The 10,397-nt window shown below is 42.6% G+C and overlaps 1 protein-coding gene and 1 pseudogene across 2 annotated transcripts; both read right to left on the bottom strand.

Moving 5' to 3' along the window:
- Positions 1-1,544: 1,544 nt before the first annotated feature.
- On the bottom strand, positions 1,545-6,875 carry LOC116315415 (annotated as a pseudogene).
- On the bottom strand, positions 6,782-9,887 carry LOC116315430 (cytochrome c oxidase assembly protein COX11, mitochondrial). Of its 2 annotated transcripts, none has more exons than XM_031733730.2 (5): positions 9,771-9,887; positions 8,412-8,743; positions 8,170-8,325; positions 7,967-8,092; positions 6,782-7,678 (listed from the first exon to the last, which is right to left on the bottom strand). In XM_031733730.2, the coding sequence occupies exons 2-5, from the start codon at positions 8,712-8,714 to the stop codon at positions 7,490-7,492; spliced, it is 774 nt and encodes a 257-aa protein (XP_031589590.1). In that variant the 5' UTR covers positions 8,715-8,743; positions 9,771-9,887; the 3' UTR covers positions 6,782-7,489. The 2 variants fall into 2 exon arrangements, with proteins under 2 accessions (XP_031589590.1, XP_031589589.1); XM_031733729.2 differs by having other exon boundaries at positions 9,706-9,860.
- Positions 9,888-10,397: the final 510 nt, after the last annotated feature.

Here is a 10,397-nt window from a genome sequence, read left to right on the forward strand (position 1 = left end):
AATTTTGCAACTGAAAACTTAAAGAGGTATAAAATTAAAATGGTAGAAGATCTGAAAAAGCTGAATCACTCAGGAATAGCCCAATAGTCTGAGAACATTTTAAAGTTTGAATGGAGTTCCTAGGTGAAAGTATAAGAAAGTAGTTAAGTTTCAAAAACAGGCAAGTTTTAGCAGAATTGTGGAAGTTTTCCATTCATTTCAATGGGACAAATTAAAGGAAAAAAGTGTAATATTTTAAAAAGTATAACAGTAATAAACACCAAAAGTCATAGCTGCAATAAGCAGAAAGAGCAGAACAGTGTAGAGTTTGAACGGAGAAAATCGGACAAAAACTGCTGAAGTAGTTCAGTGCCGAAAAAGCGTCGGAAGCAACTTGAAGATGAAGAAAAGATAAAGAACTAGAAAATTTGCATTTCCTGCGAAAATGCTGTGTGGATCTTATAACGCTGAAGCTGTCTGCTGAAAAGCTGAAAAAGATGAAAAGTTGCAAAAAGTTGTATGGTGGTGGAAAAAAACATGTCACCCTGAGCAGGATTCGAACCTGGACCTCCTGGGCGCAAGGCGGCTACTCATCTCACTGTGCCAAATTCACTCGCACAAGGTAAGAGATGGAGAGACTGACAATTACGGTGAAATGAGCAGAAACTGCTGAGCATTGCGCTGATAAGAGGTGAAATGATTGAAAATTTTGCAGAAAAGAGGTGAATCAGCAGAATTTCTGCTGAAAAGAGGCAAAACAACCTGTTTCTGCTCAAATTCACAAATCAGAGGTACTGCCTCTGTGTGCTTCATCAGGTGGGTACTTGTATGTATTTCTGCCATGGAGCGTTAACAAGAATCTGAGGTCCATATTAGAAAAGCTGCTAAAATCATAAAACTTGCGCTGAAAAGAGATGAATCAGCAGTTTCTGCTGAAAAGAGTTTTTTCTTTTTTTTCTGAAAACAGCCAAAAAAGCTGGAATTTGTGCTGAAAAGGGGTGGAAAAAAAATGAAAATTTTGCTGAAAAGGGGTGAAGAAGCTAAGGTATACCAAATCAAAGTATTTGTGCCAAAACATAGTGTTTCTGCCATATTGTGGTACTACTACATTACAACATGAATACGGATTAAAGATGAAAGAAACTGGCAACAAATTCCTCCACTACAAACCAGTCTGATACCACTTCTTTGCAGTGTTCACGTTTACTAAGGCACTACCCAAAAGGCGCCACAAGAGGGCACTCCAACACAAGAGATGAGGTGAATGAGCAGAATTTCTGCTGAAAAGAGGCAGAAGGTTCTGTATGTAGAAAAAGAAACACTGTTGAACCATGTGTGAAATTGTTTTCACACCTCGGCTCATGTGATTAGATAGAGGATGAACAGATCCTCTTGGGGGGACACTCCCACAGGACTTAAAATTTAGGACTCTCCAGCAGTTGCTCTTAGAACTAAAGAAGCTTTTCGGATGAAACGTCTTCAAGGAAACTTAAAGAAGTCCAGACGCTTTTCTTTCCAAGCTCCTTAGACAACTGAGAATAATGTCACTGACTCTGCTGCTCTAATTAAACTGGGCGTAGGGCAGCATAATTGGATGTGTTGTATATCCAGAGGCCTGGGTACACAGCCTCTGTGAAGGTGGTGCGGAAGGTGTAGAAGTGACTCAGTGTGTTATGGGAGACTTTGTAGAAAGACAGAGTGCCAGCAGGCCAATCAAGAAACACTCCGACTCTGCTGCAGCCGGTACTGGGAAGACTTTCGCTCCACACTTTATCTTTATGCCAACCACTGAGCTCTTGCTCATACACACCAAAATACCAGGATTTGGTATTAGAACCGAGCCTCGTCACTCTTCCCCTTCCTTACAATGCTTTGGTACGTAACAGCTACACCAACGTTATTACTAGAACCAGTGCTCCACTCCACTTCCCAGTAATGGCGCCCAGTCAGCCCCTCCCTGCACAGAACCTGAGTCATCGTATCAAATCTCTCAGGACAGTCAGAATATGTCTGCCTTGCTCCACACGTTGCCTTCTTGTTGTCCTCAGACAGAATCAGGTAGTTGTTTGCAGTGTTTGGGTCCAAGGTGAGATCACAGGCGTCTAAATGGCAGAAAGAGAGTCACATACTTACTAATCATTATTATCCATTCCACTTTAGAACACCAGACTCACATACAATAATGTCAGCATGCACATTAAGCCTTTAATAATTCTAATCAGCATGCTAATTAGGAGTAAAAATTATATTATTTCTGAAAGATGAAACAAGTGGATTAAAGTGGACTTACACCACATTAGATTTTGTCTCTCTTTAACGTTTTCCACATGAGGAACAGCAGGCTTTGAAAAGTCTTCAGTGACCCGACGGCCCTTCCTGTAGTGGTAGATGGTTGCTCCTTTGTATTTCTTATTTGTTTCTGATGCCACAATGAAACTAAACCTGCTGCTGCTCTTCAGGCCTTTGGCCATGCTGCAGAACTCTTCAGCTTTCTGTCTCAGGTTGGCTACCACTTCACCTGAGAAGAACCAGTGGTCTTTAGTTGGTGGAGTGAAGCTTTTATTATGTGAATCATGGCTGTGGAGATACTTTTCCATCTGGTCCAGGTAGGGGTCGTCAGTTTCCACAGAGGTGAAAACAAAGCTCAGGACATCGTCTACATCCTGAGCAAGAACCGCTCTGTCGAACTCGGACTCATCTTTAGTGATTTTTATCCCCTTCATTGCTTCCACACAGGACCTGATGACGTTGATTTCTCTCTCTGTATTATCTAACCACTTGTCTAAGTTCTCCAGACTGAATGGTGACTTCTCCTGGTTGTCTAAGAGTTTCTCCAGTGAAGTCTCGTCTTCTTTACCCTCACGGATGGCAGGAACTTTCTCTTCCATGGCCTGTCTGAGCTTTTTTGCATAATCTTCACAGAGGTTTTGGAAATGGCTCAACTTTTTGTGAATCTGTGGAAAACTCTGAACCACGTCTTCATCCAGAGAGTCATTGCATCTCATTTCCATTTCTTTGATGATTTCTAGAGCATTCTCAGCTTTCCTCAGTAACCCGACACAAATCTCTCCCTTCATCTCTTCAGCAGTTGGGTCCAGTTTCTTCAGCGGTGTCAGCCACACTTTGACAGGAACTGCTTTCTCTCCATTTCCTCCAAGGAGCTTTGGAAGCTGTGAGTAGGTCTTCACTGCATCTTCAAATGTTGAAGGGTTGCTGTCGAGAATGAAGTCTCCATAGAATTTGCAGGAGAATTTATCAGTCACAGCTTTTTCTTCGTCACTCAGCTTGACGTCAACTTTTGCCTCAAAGTCAAATGATGGAATCTTCTTAATCGCAGCTTCCATGCCGGCCCCGATGTTCTGAACACTGCTGCTCTCCAGCTTCTCGCTGTCAAACACAAAGAAAGCATTTGCCCCATAAAGGATGCCTGTGACTACGTGTGTTGAGCTGCTTTTCTTAATGATTACTTGCAGTTGCCTGTTCTTTGCTTCAAGGTGAGTCATTGTCAGTCGTTCATATGCAGTCGTAGCTTTGAACTGAAGCGTCACTCTGCTCTGGTTCTTGAACTTCTTGTTGTCATTCAGATAGCTGGCAGAGCCTCCGACTTCAATCTGTCCACTGAGGAAACTGGCTTTGAGAGAAGCGCTAACATCCAGCAGAGAAGACTTGGACTCAATGGAGTCTGATGCAGTAATGTGATATGCACTGCTGGTGTGATTCTGCCTAGTGCTGTTGTTTCTAATATTTTCTTTGTCCCACAGTGTGAAATCTGCAGAAGATATAAAAAATAACAATGTGTAAGTGGAAAAAAAGGTTTTATAAACTTTATTGTTCAGAAGAACAAAAAATTCCACTACTTTTTTTTCTGATTCGATTTTCAATTCAGATAAAATAATTATAGTGATCATTTTAACATGCAGATCCTGAAAATGACAGCCTCAGCACAACATTTAACCTAATAGACTTAACTAGTATCTCTCAAAGAACACTGTTAACCAAAACCAAATATAGGGTGCATAAAAGTCTAAGTGTAATGTTCTCAGGGGCCTCGGGTCCTGGGGCCTCATCCTCCGCAAGTGCTGGAGTGCCCAGTTTCTGACAACTTAGACCCTTTTTGTAAAGTGCATTTGTGTTCATGGACCAGTCCAGTTTGTTATTGAGGTGAACACCCAGGTATTTATACTCCTCCACCGTTTCAGTGTCCAAACCCTGGATGTTCACTGGTGTAATAGGGGGTGGCTTATGGCGTTATTTTTGTGCCACTATTCTGAGCGCATGTAAAAAAAATTTGAGTGCACGTAAAAAACATTTGCAGGTGCAAGTGTCGCATTTTGAGGAAAAATTTATTTTGAGCGAAGAAAAGCTAAATTTCAGTGAACAAAATTCATTGCTGCGTGCAAAAAATGTATTTCAGTGTTTGCTATTATCCACACACACACACACACACACACACACAATAGCAGCCCCTCTCGCTCAGTTTTTGCATTTGCACTCGCTCGCAATGTGTTGCTCGCGCTCTCAACATTTCTGCCCGTGCGCTCTCAACTCTTTCTGTACACCGTTATATTTGTGCCACAAAACCAGCCAATCACAGACTTGGATGCAAAAAAATCTGATTGGCTGTTTTGGTCTCCAATCAGATCGAAATGACGAAATGCAATATCCCAGAATCCATTTCGTCCAAAACTCAAACGAGGCAGTGGTGGAGGAACACAGAGTGGCGGAGTTTGAAATATTACTCTTACTGGGTCACAAAATAAACTTTTAAGATATTTTCATGCCAGAATGTTGCTGTGTAAACTTCAAATGTCTGCTCGATTTATCAAGACATCACATATTTGCATAAGTGCTCTAATGTCTTCGGAGATGCCCATGTGTTATCTTCTTTTTTTTGTACTGGGTTTATTTTATTGTATTTATCCACGACACCTTTAAGGCCGGTCCGTGAAAATACTGTCGGACATAAACCGGTCCGTGGCGCAAAAAAGGTTGGGGACCCCTGGTGTAAAAATCAGACTGCTTTTAGAGTACTGTTCCAGAAACTCCTGTCCGGGTCCAGGAAGAGACATTTTTAATATATAAAAGTAAATATATGAATCATTGATTATTCTGAGCCCATCTGATTCCAGACATCACAAAAATTGTACAGTTATTTGGTGATTCCATCGTGACGCATGCTCCTGGGAGAATGACCCAGGGATGAAGGTGTCTGAATCTATGTGGAGTAAGTGTTTGTCTAAAATCCACTCTGGCTCCATAAACAGTGGACACCAATTAATTCAATTTAAAATCTGACTGCACAAGATTCATCCCTCTATCGCCCCAATGTGTGACAGGCGTTGTTTCATGCTTTTTGGTCTTGTCCTTCATCAACAGGCTTTTGGTCTAAAATATTTCACTGGTATTCCAGGGCATATATGAAGCCCCTACAACCCGAACCTGAACTTGTAATTTTTGGATGTTCTCCGACATCAGAGCTGCTCCTGGCTACATACCCCACTCCTCCTTCCTTTCAGTTGAAGGTAACAGACATGATGTCCATAATACAAATGGAAAAGATCAGCAAAGACTGTAAAGACTCTCTTTTGAATGTCTGGAACACTTTGAAGGCCAGACTGGGCTAAACTGGGCCCAGATTTGTAAACTCTCATCTATTCCAGCTTTTGGTATTCTGTCCTGTGCTGTTCTGCGATGTGCGTGTTTGTCTGAATTAATTGTTTTTTCTGCAACGCATCTGAGCCTGCTTGTTTTTGGGTTTGTTTTTGCTTTGCATTTTGAAAATCCAAAATAAAATTGTCAAAAAAGAAAAGAAAAAAAAAGGTGAATCCAGAGCCGCAACCTGTTCGTCCTCTAGTTTTGGTAGATTTAGATAGTTGAGAAATTCTTCATTATCTGCATCGGATGGATTAATCTGTGACATAAAGCTTCGTTAAAGTCTTCAAAAGACTTCCTTGTTGTGGATCATGAGTAATGCTTTCAGTTTATAGAATTAATAGTTATTCTTTCTTTGTTTAGTTTTAACTGGTTAGCAACGAAGTTTTCCCAAAGTTCTCCAAACGTAGGCTTTGCACTAGAAAAAGAGTTTTCATATTAATTCTTTAATTTAGTTCTAGTTTTCTCAGGTTGTTAATTGTATGTTCTTGTGGTGAATAAATAACTTCACTTCATGCAGGCATCAGTTTAAAATCCTTGAGTGTAAATTCAACAACCTGTCTGTTCGTGCAGTTTCACGCTCTGAAGGTTCTACGAGCTGCTGGGTGGAGGCCGTTTAACTCACACTGCTGCTGCAGTTTGGCTTTTAGTTAAATGAATGTTAGATGATAAAATAATTCATCTGTTGTTGATCTCAGATTTCATTTGCATAATTTAACAACCTGACGATCAGGACCAGACGATTTTTATCAGGTCCTAAAATATATCAAAGCTTAGACATGTCAGAGCATCTTCTTTGAACGTACATGAAGTAAAATAAACTCTTTGGTTGGTTCTGCAGTTAAATGTAAGTGTAAGTTCAGTCTGTGCCGACACAAAGCAGTAAAAAGACCTCTGAGTTTAGGTCACTTTTCCTCTGCTGCCCCCTGGTGTTCAAACTGTCCACGACTGTCCGACTCTGAAAAAAGAAAAACTGTGAAATACATTTTTTTATTTGTTTGATTCGACTGACAGGAAACATCCTGCAAGAATACTCAGCTGTGAAACTCTCAGTCATCTTTAAATAATGAAAGTAAAAACAGGACAACATGTTAGAATACGCAGAACAGTATCTGAGTAAACACGTACTCTACATATGTTCACCACAACGCTCTCTTTAATTTGACTTTATTTCCAACCACATTTATTAAATATTTATATCGTTACAGGCACAGGCTTAAATGCGTACCTGTATATGTGTACATGTACTTCCACACGGTGCATGCTGTGTTTTTCCTCCAGGCATAAAAGTTCCCTAAATGTTTGAGAACTGATGAAGAGCTGAAAGGAAACTTTGGAACAACAGGAGGTGGGACAGAAACCAGGAAAACAAAGAGTAAAAAACAAATAATTAAAATAATCATAATAATAATTAATGGTGCATCTGTTAATGAAAACATGAAGGTAAGTTTCATGTTGTTGTTTCAGGTTTAGGTTTTTTCTCATAATTTGTTTAATTTTTCCCATAAATGTAATTTTCTTTGATCGCTTCAGTTTTTTTCTTTTTTTAAATAACTTTTAATATTTTTCACAGATTTTTTAAATTTTATACACTTGTAAAATTTTGGTTTATTATCATATATAATTAATTTTTCTCCAACATCTGTGATTCTTGTTTTTGAAAGCGTGCATTTTTTTCTTGTACTTTTTCATGTTGTAACTTCCTGGAAATGCTTCGACTCTCCGGCGTACAGAGCTCCTCCGTCGGGACGTTTGATGATCAGCGTAAACTTTTAATGCGACGTCAGACAGAGCCAAGAGTCTCGATTATCCGAACTGTTTTTTTCTTCGTTTCCTTGGAGAAAGGCGGAGCCCTCGCTCAGCTGTAGCTGTATCCGGGCAGAGGAAGCTTCTGACCCTCTTTGGCCTCGAAGAAGGTGTAGGACAGCGTGATGGTGTCCACTCGGGCCATCCGCGGGTCGTTGTCGAACTCGGGGTCGATGTAGAAGAAGACGGGCATGTCCACCTCCTCGTGAGGGTTCAGGCGCTGCTCCTCGAAGCAGAAACACTGCAGACACACGAGCACAGATCACATGTTACGTGTGATAGCGACCAGCTCGGATCACCTGCCAACGCCGCGGCTTTACGTCCTGAGAGGACTTGGAGTTTCTCCGTGTAGGGCTCTCTCCCACAGTCCAAACACATCCATGTAGGTGTGAATCAAAGAGTGTGTGTGTTTGTCCTGCGACACACCGGCCACCTGTCCAGGTGTGCCCCGCCTCTCAACCTCCTGCTCACCTGTCCAGTGTGGAGTGTGTTGTGCCATTGATTGATCATGTGACTGATTATTGATTACCTGGATCTTGTTGAAGTACTGTCCGGCGTCAAAGGGCACCACGTTGTAGGTGGAGATGCCGATGATTGGTTTGTCTGTGGGGTTCTTGGCTCTGTAGAACGCCAGCGCTGTCTCCCCGGGAACCACCTGAGGACAGAGCGTTTGCGTGAGGAAGAGGAGGAGGAGGAAGTGATGAAGGATGAAGACGGAGCGTGAAGTCTTACGAAGATCTCCGTCTGCTGCGGTCTGAAGTTCCACTGCATGCTGGCGTGCGTGTCGGCGTTGAACGTCACCTTGATGACGCGCTCCTTCACCGGCGTCATCGTCGCCACCTGCTCCGTGTCGTGTCCGGCCACCGCCGTGCCGCCGAGCCCTGTTGCCTGGTGACAGAAGCTGAGCCTTCACACGAGCTCTCAGCAGCTGTGTGTGTGTGTGTGTGTGTGTGTGTGTGTGCGTGCGCGCTCACCTGGCAGTAGAGTCGATACAGCGGCACTGCGGCGTATGCCAGGCCGATCATTCCCACGCCGGCTGCAGCGATGTAGGTCAGCGCAGTCTTGTTCCTGTTCCTCCACTCCTCCTCCTGACTCTGGGTCTTCCTGCTCCGCCCCCGAGCCTGGTGTCGCTGAGGACGCCACTGCCACAGGAAGTTCTTAGCCTGAGAGTGCAGCCCCCTTGGAGCGCCACAGCGAAGCATCCGGACGCATCGCGTTAATACCGCCGAGGCCTGAGGAAGGCAGAGGGGCGGCCGCAGCAGCAGAGGCAGCAACATGGCTGCAGTCAGTCACACCTGAGACTCACCTGCACAACAATCAGAGGTGTTAGTGTGGAATACACAGGAACACACGCTCTCTACATGTTAACTCCTCAGGTGAAAGCGGCAAGTGAAAACCACAATGAACCAAACTCCATTCAAAAACTACACGATTTTATGTCACCACGCCAAACAGCACCGACTATTCAGAGGTCACGGAATAATTTGAAAGTTGGTGACTTTATGTTGGCACGTCACAGTCTGTAAACTGAGCTTTTATTTTATATTCACCTGCACTCTACTTCAAAAATGGGCACATTTAGAAACTTTGCCCGGTAACAAAAGTTCTTAAAGTGCTAAAAGCTTATCAAACAGCTTTTCCACATTCTTAAAGGTCACTCTTTAATTCCGCACATTACACACTGTGTTAGTGTGGAAGTGTTAGCAGTACACTGAGCTAAACTGCGTTAAGCCCCCAAACTACATTTACAAAACGGTCCACTTTTAAGAAACTTGTCTTACAAATGTAAAAATAAATACATATTTAATAAATACACGTCCTGCGAGAGAAAACGTCACTCTTCAAGTCGGCCAATGTGACACTTGACAAGCATCAACTCCTTAAAGGTAACCGAGTCGAAAGTATCGATGACCTTCTCTTCCAGCCGATCATCGCCACGGGAAACAGTTTTCTTCCTGCTTTTATTCAGCCTTTCAAAAGCATCCTTCGCCGAATATTTCCACGGACACCGATAATCATGAAAACGTGTCACTGATCTTTTGCTGTGTGAGTCCGCGTCGTAAAACAGAGCCCAGTCGGAATTTAACGACTCTTAGTTAGAGGTTTAAACACAAAGAGCAGAAACGTTATCGGGGATCATCAGCTTCACAGATCTGCACTCAATGAATCTGATTTTAGATAAAGCGATCTGACAGCAAACACACAAACACACCTGACACACACACCAACCTGCAGCGGCTGACGGCACACGTCACGCGGTTCACTCACCTGCTGTTAAACTCCAACTGTGGACTAACTACAGAAGCTCAGTGGGAGCTTCATGGTTTAGTTACCTGTGGAGTTTCTTCGACATTCACCTCTGCTCAGTTACCAAACATGTTTTCCGGAAACACTTCGGTGTAGCACACAATGTAGTCCCCACCGCCCCATAGCAACAAGCGGAGCGTTCCGCCGGCAGAGTTCCGCAGGGTAACGGATCACGTGACTGAATTTATCCGCTGAGAAATGTTGTTTAACACAAACTTCACTGTAAAAATACCAGAATAAGAGGAGTGGTTTGTAGTTAATTGGTTTTCATTATAAGCACCTAAAATATAAATAAGCTAACCAATAAATAAATATTTTTAAAGAACAAAAGAGAAAATTAGACAGAAATAAACCAGATTTTACATTTAAAATGTGATTTTAAGGAAAATTGCCAAAATATGCAAATTAGGAATGAAGATCTGAACATCTTCAGCTTGGCCTCCACCGTCTCCAACCATCTATAAACTGTCCCTTTCACTCTTGCTGCTCTCCTTCTGTCACAAATCACCCCTGATATTTAAAGCCTGACAGACCTGCACAAGCGCTGTACTCTTTTCCATTTCCCAGCAGGACAGTCCAGAGACCACACTGAGGTCTCAGTATAACATTTCCCTTCCTGTTGATCACCTCTCTGGCTTAAATAACAGGCACTT

This window comes from Oreochromis aureus, linkage group 8 (assembly GCF_013358895.1).
Source record: "Oreochromis aureus strain Israel breed Guangdong linkage group 8, ZZ_aureus, whole genome shotgun sequence".
Lineage (NCBI taxonomy): Eukaryota > Metazoa > Chordata > Actinopteri > Cichliformes > Cichlidae > Oreochromis > Oreochromis aureus.

Bases quoted from the DNA above. Each gene is read 5' to 3' on its own strand.
- LOC116315430 (XM_031733730.2), bottom strand. From the start codon at position 8,714: ATGTTGCTGCCTCTGCTGCTGCGGCCGCCCCTCTGCCTTCCTCAGGCC. The intron at 8,326-8,411 runs GTGAGCGCGCAC...TTCTGTCACCAG, and splicing joins TGTATCGACTCTACTGCCAG to GCAACAGGGCTCGGCGGCAC. The intron at 7,679-7,966 runs GTAATCAATAAT...GTGTGTCTGCAG, and splicing joins AGTACTTCAACAAGATCCAG to TGTTTCTGCTTCGAGGAGCA.